The sequence below is a fragment of the Pollicipes pollicipes genome, unplaced genomic scaffold (genome assembly GCF_011947565.3).
Source record: "Pollicipes pollicipes isolate AB1234 unplaced genomic scaffold, Ppol_2.1 Scaffold_2134;HRSCAF=2493_pilon_pilon_pilon, whole genome shotgun sequence".
Lineage (NCBI taxonomy): Eukaryota > Metazoa > Arthropoda > Thecostraca > Pollicipedomorpha > Pollicipedidae > Pollicipes > Pollicipes pollicipes.
This window is the reverse complement of record NW_023596058.1, coordinates 42,670-60,416: the sequence shown is the minus strand read 5'-3', so window position 1 is coordinate 60,416 and position 17,747 is coordinate 42,670. Positions and strand designations below refer to the sequence as shown.

General features: G+C 62.4%; 2 protein-coding genes and 1 long non-coding RNA gene across 3 annotated transcripts; 2 read left to right on the top strand and 1 right to left on the bottom strand.

Annotated features, from left to right (window-relative positions):
- The first annotated feature begins 9 nt into the window (after positions 1 to 9).
- On the top strand, positions 10 to 2,517 carry LOC119096650 (uncharacterized). The gene is made up of 3 exons (XR_005094074.1): positions 10 to 107; positions 1,941 to 2,147; positions 2,478 to 2,517. It is a non-coding gene; the product is annotated as an uncharacterized LOC119096650 (long non-coding RNA).
- A 446-nt stretch (positions 2,518 to 2,963) lies between these two features.
- Positions 2,964 to 16,445, top strand: LOC119096678 (rho GTPase-activating protein 39). The gene is made up of 7 exons (XM_037219573.1): positions 2,964 to 2,972; positions 3,138 to 3,320; positions 4,112 to 4,489; positions 6,489 to 6,605; positions 6,923 to 7,080; positions 7,580 to 7,838; positions 16,023 to 16,445. The coding sequence occupies exons 1-7, from the start codon at positions 2,964 to 2,966 to the stop codon at positions 16,215 to 16,217; spliced, it is 1,299 nt and encodes a 432-aa protein (XP_037075468.1). The 3' UTR covers positions 16,218 to 16,445.
- A 138-nt stretch (positions 16,446 to 16,583) lies between these two features.
- On the bottom strand, positions 16,584 to 16,832 carry LOC119096639 (protein FAM183A; the record flags this gene model as incomplete). Its single annotated transcript, XM_037219542.1, is given in 1 exon segment — positions 16,584 to 16,832. A coding segment is annotated over 1 exon segment (111 nt), but the record flags the coding sequence as incomplete, so codon positions are not given.
- Positions 16,833 to 17,747: the final 915 nt, after the last annotated feature.

Here is a 17,747-nt window from a genome sequence, read left to right as displayed (position 1 = left end):
CGACGACGCGCCGCCGCGGCCCGGGCCCGACTACTTCTTCGACCCGACCACACAGGCCAACCTGATCCCGCTGCATCAGTACATCCTGGAGCAGGCGAAGCTTTCCGGTGAGCGCGCGCGCGCGCGCGGACGCCGAGTGTCGGCCGGACAGGGTGGCCAGCGCCTGCTCTTGCCGCGCGCCGCGCCGCTTGTTGTGCAATGGCAGCCATCGACCCAGCGCGGTGATATTCCTCGGTCCCACTTTTTTTAGCTGGGGGCAAACATGGACTCTTTGATATGCACTATCACATGGTTTGTTTGTGAGTGAACGATATCTCTGGCTTTTGATAAGCGCATTGACGCGCCTGAGCGACCCTGCTTCCTCCGCACGCCCGGCAACAGCATGTCCGCCGACTGGACTTTGTGGTGTATATGAAACGGCTGATGTATATCACCAGGGAAGTGCGAACTGTCCGAGACTGCAGGCCTGGCTGGGGTTGGGTCGGGGTCCGGACTGTCTCAGACTGAAGGCCTGACTGGGGTTGGGGTCGGTGTCCGGACTGTCTCAGACTGCAGGCCTGACTGGGGTTGGGTCGGTATCCAGACTGTGTCAGACTGCAGGCCTGACTGGGGTTGGGGTCGGGTCCGGACTGCCTCAGACTGAAAGGCCATGACTGGGTTGGGGTCGGTGTCCCTGGACTGTCTCAGACTGCCAAAGGCCTGACTTGGGTTGGGTGCGAGTATCCAGACTGTGTCAGACTGGCAGGCCTGGACTGGGGTTGGTTGGGGGTCCGGAACTGGCGGAGACTGAAGGCCTTGACTGGGGTTGGGTCGGTGGGGGTCCGACTGTCTCAGACTGAAGGCCTGACTGGGTTGGGTCGGTGTCCGGACTGTCTCAGACTGCAGGCCTGACTGGGGTTGGGCTGGGGTCCAGACTGTTTCAGACTGCAGGCCTGACTGGGTTGGTTTGGTGTTCATTCTGTGTCAGACTGCAGGCCCTGACCCCTTGGAGACTTGACCTGTGGCCAGTGACGCGCCATCCCCGGTCGTGACGTCAGGCGGGCTCTGCGCAGGCGGCGGCGGATCGGCGGGCCGGCCAACGATGTGCGTGCATTCGTCGCCAGTTTGGCACAGTCCCCGTGCTATGATGGATATCCGACCTGAGACGTGTCGCTTTGACGCCGCCGGTGGATAGGTCACCGCCCCCCCGACAGGCGTGTGGTCATTGACTCGGCCCGGGTCCGCCAGCCCCCCCCCCCCCCCCCCCGGCTCAGGGGCCAGGTGACGACCGACGCTCGCCTGTTCTCACTGCCGCGCCATTCGTGACGGCGCGGCAGTGAGTCCCAGGACGTTGCTCCGCCTGCCGTTCCTCCGCTCGTCAGACTGTCCTTCGCGTCGCTCCGCTGTGCCCGAAACCCCCGCGGCCCGGTCCTCCGTGTCCGACACTCCCGCGGTCCGGTCCACCGTATCCGACACCCCCGCGGTCCGGTCCTCCGTATCCGACGCCCCCGCGGTCCGGTTCTCCGTATCCGACACCCTCGCGGTCCGGTCCTGCACGCCCGACACCCCCGCAGTCCGATCCTCCATGTTCGACACCCCAGCGGTCCGATCCTCCATGTTCGACACCCCAGCGGTCCGATCCTCCATGTTCGACACCCCAGCGGTCCGATCCTCCATGTTCGACACCCCCGCGGCCCGGTCCTCCGTGTCCGACACCCCCGCGGCTCGGTCCTCCGTGTCCGACACCCCCGCGGCTCGGTCCTCCGTGTCCGACACCCCCGCGGCCCGGTCCTCCGTGTCCGACACCCCCGCAGTCCGGTCCTCCGTGTCCGACACCCCCACTGCCCGGTCCTCCGTGTCCGACACCCCCGCGGTCCGATCTGTCGCGGCACGCCACCGCGTCCGACGCCCGCCTGACTCGCCGCCCGCCTGACTCGCCGCCCGGCTCCGCCGTGCTCCAGGGTACCGGTTCGGCGACGCGCTGGCCGACGACCGGGAGAGCTGGCGCAGCGAGGACTCTGGTCCGGCCGACGACTCGGACGAGTTCGCCGACGACGAAGGCGTCAGCAACGCCGACTCGTCCGGCCTGGACGACTACCTGGAGGAGGACGACCGCTACCAGAACTTCATTCTGCCGCCGCACCTGCGCCACCGACAAAAGCTGAACGGTGAGCCGCCGCTCGACGGAGGCCGGGAGTCCAGCGTGACACGCGACGCTCACGTCTGCGCTGCGATCTGGGTGGAGATGGTGCGGCGTGATGCCTTACGTTGATGTGTGAGCCCTTCGTGGTGATCAGTCGCTGAAAGGTCAGTTTTTGGTGGAGACCACCATGTCTCGCTGTAGTGGTCGATATTCCCCAGCTGCCGGCCGTGACCGAAGCCCGGGGCCAGCGTCACTCCCACTGCGCGTCTTCCCACGGTCCGGCTCCCGCCCGCTCGCCCCGCCCGCCGTCCGTCCCCTGGCGTGTCCGCCTGACGTCCGTCGGCCGCCGTCGCAGGGCGGTCCGAGTCGGACCTGGTGGACGGCAGCGCCGGCGGCGGCGGCACGCTGCCGCGGCTGCCGCCGGCGCCGCCGCCGTACGCGGCCGTCTCGCGGCACGCGTCGCTGAATCGGGGCGGCGGGCGCGGCTCGCTGCCGCCGCCGCCGCTGCCGCCGCTCGCCTCGCTGTACTCGCCGATCGCCGAGCGGGCGGGCACGGCGCCGCCGCCGCCGCACCTGGCGCTGCTGGGCGCCGAGCCGCCGCCGCCGCCGGCCGCCGGCCTGCTCAGCCGCCTGGCGCAGGTAGGCGGCGCCACCGGCGCGATCTCGCCGCCCGCCCGCCCAGTCTGGCAGATGTGACGCGTGGGTGGTACGCATTGGTGTCCGAGATTGACTATCTGGTGTTCCCTGTTCTTGCCTGATGTTGAGATTCGAGGCTGTTATCGATTCTTGTCCATTGCAGCCGCGTTCTACACTGGATTCTGTTGCGTGCTGTGCTCTGCGTATGGAGTTCGTTCGCACATTTCCATTCTTATCGGTGTACGGATGCGATATGTGTGGTGTCACCCGTGCCGAGCTGATTCCGTTCGTTGCTCGACGTAGTGTAGTGTAGCGTGCTGCGCCGCCTGCCGGGCTGACATGACCGGCCCGCTGACCGGGTTCCCGTGTTCGCCGCCAGACGTCGCAGACGTCGCTGGCCAGCAGCGCGGCCAGCACGCTGCCCGAGCGGTCGGCCCTGAGCGGGCCCGGCGCCGCCGGCGACAGCGACATCGAGAAGTACGCCAAGGACAATCTGAACCTGCACAAGCGCGGCATCTTCCGCAAGAAGAACACCGTGCGTGACATGCTCTCCTGGTCTAAGGTAGGCCTGCGGGGCGGGGCCGTGCGGTGCAGAGGGGCGCGGATTACGCTGCCGCCTGCAGACGTCAACACGCCAGAAATAGTGTGGCGGGGACACGCTGACTGTAACGGGTGTGTTAGCGCGATAAAGGCCGTCCCAGACCGATCGGCTTTTTGTGGCCGGGCCTTGTTGACGCGGCTGGGGTGTTTTGAGAAGAGTGCCGATGCGTTATGTTTGGTTTCTTTGTGCAAGCTGCAGGTTCAGTGTTCCCTTTCTCGTGTCAGTTTATGAACCTGCCTAACACGCAGTAGTCAGTACCAGACGCAGTCACTGCGCTCACTTTTTCTAACATCAGTATGTGCGGTCCCAACTGCACCTGCACCCGCCGCGTTGTCTGGCTACAATCACGCAGTCCGCCTGTATCTGAGCAATAGTAACGGCATAACCGCTTGTTCCCGGTTACCGTTGCTCCCTCCTCCTCTCCCTCCCCCCCCCCCCCCCCCCCAATAGTCAGGTCCTGACCGACACTCCGGATGGTCCGCTTGGCTATATGTCCCCGTCCCACATCACGTGTACTTCTAGCGTGTCCTTGCTGTGTGCAGCCGCCCAGCGCTGAAGGTGCCCCGACCGACACCCCGAATGGTCAGCCTGGCCATCTGTCTTCCGTCCCACACCACGTCTGCTGTTAGCGTGCCCTTGCTGTGTGCAGCCGCCCAGCGCTGAAGCTGCCCTGACCGCGCGCTTCTCCGGACTCATCCGCTCCGGCCGCCTCCGGACCGCGCATGCTGACTGTATCCCACGGCCTCCCCCAGGACCCAATCAGTCAGCCGATGATCGCCACGCTGGACAAGGCGCTGAAGCGGGACGCCTGCGAGGTGTACAAGCTGGTGCAGATCTACATGGGCGATCGCAAGGCCAAGCCGGGCATGACACTGAACAGTGTGGGAGCCGAGCTGGCCGGGCTCGGCTGGAGCAAACCGGGCCTGCGTGACGAGGTGTACGTGCAGGTGTGCCGCCAGACGACCGAGAACCCGCGGCGCGACAGTCTGCGCCGGGGCTGGGAGCTGCTCGCCATCTGCCTGCAGTTCTTCCCGCCGTCGGACAAGTTCGTCAGCTTCCTGGACGGCTACATCCAGCGGCACCGCGACCCGGCGCTCGACCATCCCGAGCTGGCCAAGTGGCCCGTGCATGTGAGTCGACGGCGCACCAGCGCTCTCCCCTGACGGGTATCGGTGTCGCTCCCGCCGTCTCACCATCTCCCCGACGCGGGCGCTCACCCGCGCTGAGTGGCGCTCCGCCACCCGCTGTTGCGGCACGGAAGCGGCCGCCGTAACAGCGGGTGGCAGTAGCAGCCGGTGAGCCGGCGCTCGTCGGGTGTGGCCGCGACGGTGCTGCACTCTGCGGCAGCGCTACTGCCAGCGCGTTTCCAGGGGGGAGGGGTGTCGTCACGAACGTCCCCTACTGGCGCCCTGGTGTCACGCAGAAGGGTCCCCACCAACTCCCACGAGCCCCGGTCGCGCTCAGCATGGAGATCCTGTTTGTGGAATTACGAGTGACAGGTTGACTTAATTAATGCGTTGTTTGTGTGCCCGTAGTGCTGCGGCGCCCCTGTAAAAGTAGCTGGGATGACTAAAATTAAAAGACTGATGCAGTGGTGGACAGGCACGTTTTGCGGCTTTTTCCATTCTCCCATGGGCGAGATTAGATCAAGACCCCTTCACAGCCCGCCTGCGCCATTGGTCTAACTGCAGACTCGTCGCCATGTCGGGTGCACGTTGCACCACCGATCTCTTTTGGCTCGCGCTGGACGATGGTTTCGATCGACCTTGTGCTCCGGCGTGTTATCGCGGAGCTACCGGCCTCGGTCCATTAGGTGGCAGACTGGTCACCCGTCTAACGGATGTACCATCTCAGAGGTTACGTCCACAGTCCAGTGGACGTAAACATCGGCTTTGTGACGTTTCCATTTGATTTGAGATTCTGATATGTCGTAAGTTTCCTTTGCGTCGCTCAAGATAGTGATACAGTGACGGGAGTTGCATTAAAGCCCCAGGAAAAATTGCTTTGGAAGGCCTCGGGTCAAGAGGACGTGATGCAAACCGGCAATATCCCTTACATCTGAAATGGAAAACAGGAGTGGCTGCAGGCTTGCTTCGCTATCATATATTGCGATAGCGAGGAATACTTCGCAAGTATTCTTCCTCAAGATGTGTGTTTTTTCCGTGCACGAATGGATGAGTGGTAGATATAGGCAATGTATGGGCGTATGCGACGATGCAAATTTCGTTACGACCCTGGCTACAGTTTCGACGAAGGTGTGTTGTACTCGGCACTTTTCGAACAGCCGACCTATCCGTCTTACCCGACGATCGCTGGCGCAACCACACAAATCCGTGTTGGCCACGTGAAGTGCAGACGGTACGTTGATCGATGCGCTGAAATAGGATACGCACGTCCACCTGCTCTGGCTCCCGTGATTTGGCGTACAACGTGAAAAACGTAAAAACCAGGCTACTATAACTCTGTGACCTCTGTGTACGTGACGTGACGCGTACGCGAGACACGTGTGACCGCACGTCCGGCACCACGCGATTCCCCGTTCAATTATCTACCAAGGCGTGCTAATGTGCCGCTCCTGCCCCCGATCACCAAGATGTGACCACTATTTCGAACGTCGGCTCGGCGGGTTTGTCGTCGGTCGCATTTTCGGGCCGCCCGTGCAGAACCGGTACGCCCAAAACGTCCCTTCGGGCATATGGCACTCCCGAACCTGGGACCGCAGCGGCTCGCGACCTGCCCGTGGAAAACCGGCCCGTGCGCCCGCGCGTCGTGTACGAATTTCACCGATCAGCGACCCGTCGTTCGGCCCGGGCGCGACGCAATGCAAAATGGGACACGGGCAGACAGACCCACCCTAAGCAACTTGTTTAACGCAGCGGTTTATTGGGGTGCGCCTTTTCACCCCAAAGTTTCGAACGTTAATGGTCATCACTACTCAATAAAGCGTTCAGTTCGGTGAAGTGACCGAGTTTCGTGATCGGAAGACATCCAACCTCAAATTCTCGCCTTCCATCAAGTTTAAGTGCGTCCTATATTTAGTTTTCAGCTCTGCCCGTCCAGCATTTGGTGTGAGGTTTCTGCGTGGCGGAGTAGGTTATTTCATGAGCCGACGTGTGTGCCTGATTGCAGTCGCTGATACAAGTACAGATCTCCCACTATGCCAAAATATGCTGCCAAAGACTGGAACGGAACCTCGGCAAACGGAACAACCGCAAGCCCAGCTTAGAGGAGATTGACCAGGCACGGGTAAGCTGTGGAGCCCAGCGGCCCGATTGGGGCAGGTCATCCCAGGGGTGACCGTGTGGAGAGATAACGCTTCTTACGGACAGGCTGGGCTCATTCTACACCTGGGGACGAGCCTTCACGCCAAGACCACTGCCTGCGACCTACGGCAGACGTAGTGCTTGCGATGATCATTCAACGTGCTGCCTACCCAGCGAAAGAGGGCGGGGGGGGGGGGGGGGGGGGCGGTCGGAAGTGTATCCATGTGACTAGGAACAGCGAACTATAATGTATGTGTCTGTGGGCTGCGCACAGGTCACGTGATGCTCGTGCGCGCGCAGTTTCAGATATTCCGCTCCAGCATGTACGGCAGCACGCTGCAGGAGGTGATGGCGATCCAGCGGGATCGCTTCCCGCACCGGCGGCTGCCCTGGATCATCACCACGCTGACCGAGGAGGTGCTGCGGCTGCAGGGCGCGCAGACCGAGGGCATCTTCAGGTAACGGCGGGCAGGCGCGGCCGGCGGGTTCCGACAGAGGGCGTGGTCAGCCGCGGCCTCGTGCGCCGGCTCGGTCGGCTTACAGCTGCAGACAGACCGTGGCGAGACGCGGCCCGACGAGAGGCCTTGCTCATGCCCCGGGCTGGCGTTATGTAATCCACAGCCGTGCGGCGGCTCGAACCGTGGCCCGGGTGTTTCGCCGCGGCGGTGATGGTCTGGGATGTGAGTAGGTCCCGAATGCAGCTGCCTTTGATGAGCTTGAATAATTCGGTGCGCAGACCGAGCCGTCCCGCCTGGCATTTCGGTCGGTTATGTATGCAGGACCGGCCTGAATGCATGTCCAAATGAGACCGCCCAGTCCGCGGATCCTAGGAGGCCTGCCGACATTGCTGTAGCCAATGTAGACGGGTTTGGAAATGCATTTTCATTTGTTGTTTGCATGAAATGTGTGCTGTCTCCGTGTGCCGCTCGGTCCTCTGACGTGTGTCGTCTCCGGCAGGGTGCCGGCGGACGCGGAGGAGGTGCTGAACCTGAAGCTGCGCACCGACCAGTGGGAGGTTCCCGAGTGCTCTGACGCGCACGTGCCGGCGTCGCTGCTGAAGCAGTGGTACCGCGAACTGTGGGAGCCTCTGATTCCCGACCGATTGTACGCCAACTGCATCGAACATTGCGGCCAGCCGCTGCCGCTGCTGGAGCTGGTGCAGCAGCTGCCCGAGATCAACCGGCTGGTGCTCACCTACCTGGTCCGCTTCCTGCAGGTACGGCGCTCGCGTGCCTGGCGTGGCGAAGATGGGACGGGCCCCGTGCGGTCCCCGCGGGCACGGCTGTGGCTGGCCTGCCACGGGGCCGGAGCTGCGGCCAGAGCTGGGCCGGTGCCCGCAGATACGCAGGCCTGGCGCGTCTCCCCCGGCAGGATCCGCGGCAGAGCTGGTCCGACTCCCGCCGGTGGGCGGTTCACGGCTGTGGCTGACGGCAGACTGGTCTGCCCCTCGGAGTTGTTCTCGTGCAGGGCGCAGCCCGCGTCCTGCTAGTGCGAGCCCGTCTGACTTTCCGTCTCTTGTGGAGTTAGGCGAAAAGTTGTCCGTTTATCGTAGGCGAGTGTCCACCCTCAGCCATGTCGCAATCTGGCTGAAGGTGGTCCTCCTCCGCACGCCATCCCCGCCCCGCTGCCGTGGGTTTGGTTTGTGGGGCGGATCAAACAGACGAAGCAGCTTATGTTTGGATGCGCTGCACGTGAGCACTACGAGCCGGGGGTGGCGGAAGAGCCCGGGTACTATTCTGCCCCCGGCCCCTGAGCGACGCTGCGCGTAATATCTGCGAGTGGAGCGAGCACTCATAACTGTTTCCAGGACGCTTCAACATTTTGGAAAGCTCAAGGTCTTGGTGCAGAAAGAACGCGATCAGTTTGCGCATCTTCTTAAACTTATAACTTACTTGTAAGGTCCTAATCTACCAAGTCGGGAGTCGGCATCTTGAAATTGAAATAGTCTAATGAGGCCTTCGGGCGGCAGATCCGAGCCGGAACCGGACGGCGCGTGATCAGACAGCTGTGTGGACTTGTCTGTTTCCTGTAGGCTCCGTCTGACGCCGCGGGAGAGAGGACGCGGATCGGCCGTCAGCCCGGGTCTGTGTACCCTGTGACGACCGCGCCTGCCAGGCCGGACACGCCACCCGGGGGCTCACCAAAGGCCACGTTATGACCAAACTTGTGCCGGTGGAAGAGAAACGGCGGTAGGTCATCACGGCCCAGGGGGCCAAACTTGAAACTTCCTCCGCGTGCAAGGCCATTTTATGTCGGCTTGAGTTTGGTGCTGTAAGGACTGCAACTACACACTACACGTGCCTTGGCATTTCATCTATTGCATTCTGTCTCAAGGATGCAACTTCGAGGATGCAGGTGGAGTCTTCAGCCGGCTGCTGTCGGGAGCAGTGTCGAGTTCGCGGAATATGAGAGCTTGTTGCGTATTTCCTGGCAATAACTGGCGCTGAGTTCTCTCGGAAGCGCTGGTCTGTCGAGCCCGATGGCCATCACCTTTAAATGCAAACGGCTTAATGCGATTCGGGGATCACAGCACCACAATCAGGTCGGGCCGCGTGCCCGGTAACCAGACCGTTTCGTGGCCGGTTTATGGCGCGCCGTCACCAGGCAGACCGGGACGAAGGCCCTGGCTCGGGCGAGCTGTTAGGTGCGGAAGCCTCGAGGCCGGTGCATCGGCCGTCGCGACGGGGCTGACTGATCGCTCATCAGGTCCTGCTTGCCTGTTCGTGCACGCTCTGCCGACCCCGGTGGCTGTGCAGACAGCCATGTTCTCGGCAGTCTGTTCAGCTGATGACGGGCCAGGTGCGGTCCGGGGTATTTCGAGTCGGCGCTCGCCCGTCGCCCGGCGTCGTCGCCTCTGCCTGTGGTCGGCAGCGCGGTCGGCCCGTGCGGCGTTCGGTGCCGGCTGTGCGCCGCCGACTGGCGCGCGCCGCACGGTGATCGGTGGGCGGCGGCGGGCGACCGACTGCGGCGCCGAGCGACGGGCGTCGCGCCCCGTCCGTCACGGCGGCGGGGCCGAACGGCCGGCCGCGGCCGCTGGCACAAACAAGGGGCCGCCATCAGGCGCACCCGATATAGCCAGCCGGCATCAGGCCGAGCCGGGAGGGCGGGCGGCACCGGGACCGGCCAGCGGCGGGAGCTGCGCTAGCACGACAGACGCCGTACCCGGCGGCCCGGCGCCGCTGCCGACCCCGGCAGGGTGTTGAGGCGTGGTCTCCACCCGATCTCGATTCGTCGGGGAGGCGCGGGACATGGGCGACAGCTCCACCCAGACTGAGTCGGTTTGCCTCCCCCCCCCACTCCTCCCCGAGGGACAGTTCGCTTCTCTCATCATGTCCCTCCCACTGGGCCGCCAATAAGAAGCGACTAGTGGGTGCGGGTCAGCATCGCGTGGCGAGGCGCGCTTGCCATATGCCGCTGCATACAGACCAGGGGTAATGTGTGTGCAGACATGGTTTCGGGGTAAGCGTGGGTGTCGTCTGCCATTCCGTGTCATGCCGCCGACTGGCTGGGCCGACCTCTCGCGCCTCGAGGGAGTCGCGCCGTCTGATGCGACCAAGGAAGCACGTTAAGGATGACGCGGCGGGTGGAAACGACACTCTTTCAAGTGTTAGGTCGTTCACGTCGGGTGTGCGCTCCCTGACTTGCACATGAGCTGCGTGTCGAATCTGGGCGCTGAATGCCTCGGGTCGTCGCTGCTGCGGGCGTGAAAACTTGCCGCGGGAGAACACAGGCGGCGTACGGTGAGCATCTCTGCAGCATCGAGCGGCGTCCAAGTCGTCGCCGTATCGTTTTCGTCGCACGCGCGCGCTGGCCACGACAGGCGACCTCGGACGTGATTTCTGCTCTGCTTTCTTCACAGCCGAAGGTGCTGTGCACAGGGTGAGCCGTTTTAGGGAATGTCATAAGTCGATCGCTGGTTTGTGCTTGCCCTCCGGCCGGCGGTCACCTAACGCGTGACCTACGGACGTGGAAGCGGCTGTCGCTGAGCGCGCGGCGGGCGGCCGAGCTGCTTGAGCAGGTAGGCCGTGGCTGGTCTGGTCTCACTTGGAGCACGAACCTCACCGGACGCCACTAGCGTCGCGGACGACCCCTGCCTATCCAGGGGGCCGCGACTGCAGTGTCCAATCATGACCGTCGACGGAGACGGCCGACTCAGCCTGGTAAAAGGCCCCGCGCCCGAAGGCAAGAGAGATAACTGGCTGGCTGCCGGCGGCCTGTGAATGCGACTACCCTCGGATGGCTGGGGCCTGCCCGGTGCCTGGAGCGGCCCGGACGCCGGCCGGAACCGCGGCGGCGAGCCCAGTCGTCGGCGGCCGGCCCGGCAGCGCTAACTCTGACCTTAATATCGCGGTGGTCACGCGCCCTTCCCGTCAGCGACAGGCCGGCGTATCGACGGATGAGGCGACCGCGGCGACAGCTGCGGCGGCGGCGGCGGCGGCGCACGGCTGCCGGCTGCCGGCTGCCGGCGCCGACCCGTCCGGGCGGGCCCGGGCTGATCTCCTGGCGGCATTGAGGAGACGGCCTCCGCTTGCAGCCAGCCCTCGGCCTTCGGCGACGGAGCCAGCCGCCGCAATTTGGCGGGCTGCGGCGGCCGCCCGCCGGCCGGCATCAAAAGCCGGGCGCCAGCCGTTGGGCCGTGATTGGTCAACGATCTGACGGCGGCGAGCGCCGGCAAACGGCCGCGCTCGCCGGCTGATAACGGCGCGGCGGCCGCGCGTCCCGGCGGGCGGACGGCCGGGTGATGTCGGCCCCGCCGGCCGCCGCCTGGCCGGCTGGCAGCGCTCCCGGCCCTCCAGCCGTCGCAGCACCGCCGGCCGCCACGTGGCCTGGTGGTGGGGTCCGCTGGCGAGGTATGCGCCGGGTTTGGTGGTGGCCGGGTCTGCTGGTGTCGTATTTCTCCGCAGTGGAGTGCGATAGGGCTTCTGTGGCGCTAATGCTGGGGTTATTGGGGGACATTATACGGAACATTAGATGAGACATTCTTGCGCCTCCGAATCTAAGCTGCTCATTTCGCTCGCAGGTGCATTTGTCGTCCTTTTGTCAGGTCATCTGTAGTCCAGCAGCACGTGGAGGGCCTGGACTGCACCTCGCTCCACGACACAGTCCAGACCCGCTGTCTGAGCATCCGCCGCCGGCCAGCCGTCGCCAGCCGCCCGAATCGGCCGGTCTATCGCTTTAATTGACATTCCCTGCATTGCTGTGCGGCGCTTGGGTGTCTCAAAGGCAAGCCGCCAGGGGCAGCGTTCTGTGGGGTGCCCAGCTGTTTGACCTGACCGCCGCCGCTACCAGCCGGTGCGGGCCGCCTCCTCGCGAGCTGCCGCCGGGAGCTGGCGCGGCCACGGCAGACACGGGCGGGTTAACGAACCGTGCCGGACGGTGCTGCGTGGGGCTGCTGGGACCTGCCGAGTCGCCAGTATTCAGCAGCGCGGCGTCAGCGCTGTCGGCGGCAGACAGCGAGATGAATGGCGGGCCCGCCTCCGTGACTGGACCCCGCAGCGTGTATTTCGCTGCAAGCGGCGGGCCATTACTTCAACTGGAAGTTTAAAAGACTGAAACGCCACGAGAAAACAGGCCGATGAGTACAGAAGACGAACGACCAGTGCCTAGGTTTATTGCGACCTTCCAAGGCTATCGGTTGATTCTTCATAAATGTATGAACCTCACCCCAAGCAGTTATCTCGACAAGGCGTACAGATGCTTCACTATAACGTGGCCATGTGTCTTCTATGGGCACCGTCTCAGCGAATATGATCGCTCTAACGCTGGAACCAGTTGCTATGGACGTTAATGTCGGTATATTCCGTGGCGGCTGGCGCGGCATTTTGACTGCAAGCTCGCGATCGTAGGCTGCTTGCGCTGCCGCGGGCGCCGCGCGGTCCGAGCTGTCCCATCAGACCATCACATGGAAGCAGCCTGATGTATTTGTCATATGTTACGCAACAGATCCCAGCCCATTGTCGGTGCGCCGCTTTCCCGACCGTGGGCGCCATGTCGTGGCCACGGCTGACCGGCCGCGCCCCGCCGGCGGCGGTGTCCCAGCCGGCGGGGGCCGCCGTCGACAGCTGGGCCGGCGGCTGACGGCAGCCCCGCGGCCCGACCTGACGCACGCTCGTGCGACGCGGCTTGTCTGCTCGAGACACGCCCTGATCCGCCGCTGCCGCCGCCCGGCTTGCCCGTTCGTGCGGCGCGTGCCGGGGTGGTGCGAGCTATTCTTGGGCGGGCGCGTGCGACACCTCCGGAGACCGGCACTGAGAACGACGCTGTCTGGCCGGGCGAAGTTATCGCCGGGCGGTCATGGCCCTGTCCATCTAACTCACCGCGTAGTCGGGTTACTGGTGCGTGCCTGCCATCCGATCGGGTGGGTTCCTTATCGGGTGGGTTCGAGTTACCTGGGGTCTAGGTGCCAGGCGCCTGACGTTTGGTGCTGGGCCCGGAGGGCCATCGCCGGTGCTTCAGGTGTTACCAGGCGCACCCTACTCTTGTGGAGGTGATAGTGGCAGGCGATGTTGCAGGCCATTGCACAAATTTTCGGCTTGAGCGCCCCGGCCCGATCGTCACAAATGCTGGGACTTTTTATAATTTTAGAATCTATACCTATTTTTGCTCCCATCGATTGTAAGTTCACGTAGTTTTCAACAACGTGAAGCGCAATGTTATGAAACTTGTGCTGTGTAAATTATTAAGCATTGGCATACAAGCAGTGTGATCGGACATGCTTTTCCCGTAACGATGCAACGCGTCTACGATTCCACCTCCTCTCCGTTTGGTTTACATGGAACAGAGGAAATTTTAAAGATGCTTGAAAAACCTGAAGAGCCTGAGTCGAATCCGGGCCCAGGTAAGGACGACCAAGCTACGCGGTGATGATTTGAAGTGGTTGGTTGATGTGAGCAAACGGCGAAACGCTTTCGTGTGCTAACGACGGATCCGCCAATGCGGGAGCGTTTGCAGGGATTAATGTTTGATCTCAGCAACCAGAGAAACTGGGAACGTGACGTGGGCCGCACGGCGGAGGCGAATATACCAGCAACAGCTCACTAAGGGACCTCAACACTATTCGATCCATAGGAACGAAATTTATCGACCGAAAAGCAGCCATTGTCGGCGTTTGGGAAACCGATCTCTAAGTTGAGTTGTTGTGGCCTAACTAGAGAGGGATTGGGGCGTGATATTGGTGCTGGCTCCATTTTTGTTATCAGTATCCATCCAAAGTATTCGCGTTTTTTGCAACAGAGGTCAACAATCGCCAAATCCGTAGATCGATTTCGTCGACTGACATTGCCAACCCAGAACGGAATCGCAGCGGCACGTTTTTCTATCTGATGTTTGTCGTGAACTGACACCGAATGCTACGCTAGCGGAACACCATTGATTGCTGGTGGTCCGCTGTCACCACGGATTGCTGAGGGTGTCTGGCTTCTTTTGGTTAATGGCTGTTCATATTTACTGTACATATTTACTGAACTGTCATGCGCCATTTTAAAATTGAAGCAGGGTTTGATGAAAGTTTATCACTCCAGCCTGTAGCTGTTCTTTCATGTGATAACGTACGATGTTTGCGTACGGAGGATCCCCTGGCATGGTGGCCAACTTCGTGAAATGCGAATGGCCCGTGTTAATAATCACATTGTAGACGGTTGATTGGGTGACCAGTGGTAAGCCTCTGGCCCTCGGCCATCATGAACTACCGTCGGCCTTTTACCTGTTGATGGCCCTGCAGAATAGCGCTTCCCTCGTGATCTTTTTCTCGTCAAGATCTCATGATCGCTATTTTTCTAATTCTTATCACATCATTTCTTATCCAACCCAATCTATCGCATATCGTGCGATGCGTTCAATTCACATCCTATTCTTATCACAATATTGTGTAAAATGGCTTTCGACGGCCCACCACATTTCACCACCGAATTTATCCGTTCATGCGCCTCTTTCGCCTCATTCATCCTACCTTCAGCTCATTCGTATCTTGTAAGCACTAGTCTTGTCATTTCGTCGTCCCGAACCTATCTGGTACCTCTTAAACGGGCCATATGAACGCCGGCACTTGCCCGCCTGCAGCCTCCGTCTCGTTTCCACGTACCAATTACACTCTGCGTGGCTGTGGGCGGGCTCGCAGTGGAGGCTGCCAAATGCCCTGCGGCTGCCCGACCGCCGAAGCCGCGACATTTCCACCCGGCTCACGCAGTCGGCCCGCCGTCGGTCGCGCGGCTGGGGAGGCCTCCGTTCCGGGAGGCGAGGCCTGCTGGGAGAACACGCCGGTCTGCCCACGGTGTCCAGTTCACAGCACGTGGTGGCCGGCGGGCGTCGCTGCACCGACGCGGCCTGGTCAGAGGCGGAGCAAGAGCGACGCGGCCCGGTCAGGGGCGGAGCAGGGGCGGCGCGGTCGGAACAGGGGCGGAGCAGGAGTGGCACGGTCGGATCAGGGGCGGAGCAGGAGTGGCACGGCCGGGCCATTGGGCGGAGCAGGAGCGGCGCGGTTGGATTAGGGGAGGAGCAGGAGTGGCACGGCCGGGTCATGGGACGGAGCAGGAGCGGCGCCGCCTTGGCCGCATACCTGGCCGTTGGCTCGGGCCATTGGTCGACGCGGCTTCCTGGCCTAGGTTTCATGTGTTGTCGACGTTTGTGTGCGGTTGATTGTCATTGGTTCAGTCTTTACTGCCTCGCCGCTTATTAGGGGCATCAGCTTTGATAAGCAACCTTTGTGTCCGTCCCGGTGGTTCAGTTCGTACTGTAAGCTCAGTTGGTTAGAGCGTCTGTCTTCCGACCCACCCACCCGTGGGGGTGGAGATGAGTCCGAGTAGCTCTAGGCGCTCGTCATTTGCCCCTGACTGGCATGGCCTGCGGCTGGTGGCAGTGGTCGCCCTTAAGGTCAGTTGACGTCAGAGGGCAAGACGGGTCGTGCCAAGCTTTACGACACGATAAACTTTCGCCACTAAGCTCTGCTGTTGCCTGGAATTGCGCGATCGGATGGTGGGGGTTAGGGCTCACACAACAAGCACTGCTAACGTGAGTTATGATCCCAGAAGTCCGTCCATTCAAAGGGTTCGGATCAAATTTTAAAATGGAACGATCCGAGTGAAATCCTGTTTTTGGTAACCTTTTGATGCTGTAGGTGCAAGCTTACTGCGAACTGCCATCACATGTTGTGCGCGCGACTCGCGGTATGTGACATTTTGAAAGTTATTTTTTGCTGCCGTCCGGAATAATGTCGGTTTTTTGGCGTCCGTGAATTATGTATGAAGTAATGTATGTCGTCCACAATCTATGGGTCAGACTGCCGTGTACTCTCGCCTGTCCGTGCTGGAGACATTCACCGGGCTGTTGCATGGCCGCGACGCGTCCTGTGTATACCCGTGTGACATCTGCAGACCGCTGACCGCCGCCCCTGGCCGCGTTCCAGCTGTTCAGCCGGCCGGAGGTGGTGCAGCAGACAAAGATGGACGCCAGCAACTTGGCCATGGTGTTCGCGCCCAACGTGCTGCGCTGCCGCTCGCAGGAGTCGCACGTGGTGCTCGAGAACGCGCGCAAGGCCATGGCCTTCATGAAGACTCTCATCCAGCACATGGACACCAAGTGTATGGAGGGCGTGGTCTGAGCGGCACGGCACGCCGGGACCGGCGCACACCAAAGAGGCGGCGCGCGGCCACCTAGTCACGGGCATCGCGCCCCGCCGCCGCCGCGTCCGGCCGGCAGGCGGACGCTGGACGCCGCCGGAGCGTCGCCCCCGACCGGCAGCGGGGTGGTGCGGTGCCGGGCCGCACCGCCGCCGGCGCCGCCCGCCGCCCTGTTGCTCGATCTTCATTTTTTACGCAGATAATCGAGTGTTGTTTTGCCGCGCTGGCTTGCGCGCGCGCGCAGCCTGAGATTGGGTTGAGCGTAGCCTGTAAGTGGCGCCCCCTTGTGGCGACGCCGTCGGCGGCCTCAGAGGCCCGCCCGCTACCCACGCCCATACCAGCTCCCATCATGTGGTGGCTCATTACGCCAGTGTTTATTTATTATATCATACGGCAGTGTTCAGTTATGCGATTCGGTGCTGTGTTCACTGTGTTCCCGTCGGCAGAATATACTTTGAGAGCTGGCTGTGGTGGCTGGGCGGCCGTCAGTTGTCGCCCTTGATCATGGTGGGGCAGCTGCGGATCAGGAACTCGTTGAAGAGCGTGATGTCCTGGTACTTGTGCTGGTGGTGGTAGCGGCGGTCAGCGCGGTCCTGCAACACCAGTAGCCCGGTCAGCGCCCGCCAGCGCTGCATTATTCAGCGTCGGGCTCGCACCGGCGTGCAATGGCAGCGGCGGCGGCAGCGGACGCATTGATTGCCGTTTGGCCGGCGTGTCGTCGTTGGGCGCGGTGTTAGAGCGGTGTCGGCCGCCGAGGAGCCCCCATCGGGCCGCTGGTGGACGCCCGTTTGGGCGCCCGTGGCGGCGGCGGGTCGCCGGCGATTGGACACCGCGGGCCGGGTCATGCGTCGGCCGCGCAGGTCGATTCAGAACGACCGGCCGCAATCGGCGGCCACTGCAGTTCGGGTAATGACATTGACCGGTTCGGGCGTAATGGCAGGACGCGCCGCATGCCAGAGCGGCGTTGCCAGTCAGCTGTTGGATTGAGTGACACACTATACGTAGGCAAGGACGTCTTGGCAAGCCGAGACGAGACCGCGATTATTTGAGTCTACTCTTGGTGATCCAAAACTAGCGTTCGTCGATTTGCTGTATAGTTGATGCCTGGGGGCTCCTGCGTGTTGTCTGCACTCCCGAAGGACTGCTATAATCGAGCTGCATGAAAGTTATTTCGGGACCCGGATCTGATAGGAGCCGGACCAGAGCAGGCCGCGCAGCCTCACCCCTGACCTCATCGCGCCCGCCCTGCCGCGGCGAGCGTTCGGTCCTGGCAGCCCACTTCTGGCACTTCCGATGGGGCCATCTCGCCTCTCAAGGCGTGCTCGTCCTATCTGACGTCTCCGTAATGCTGACCGATGCGACGGCGTGCCGCCTGAAGCAGCAGCACGGCATTGGGTCGACGTGCCTGCCGGGACGGGGCGCCGACCGCGCGCCGTCACCGCCCCACGTCACCATTTTCGGCCATCCCTGGCGGCAAAAGTAGCTGCGAACTCAAGCCCCGATTGCCGGTG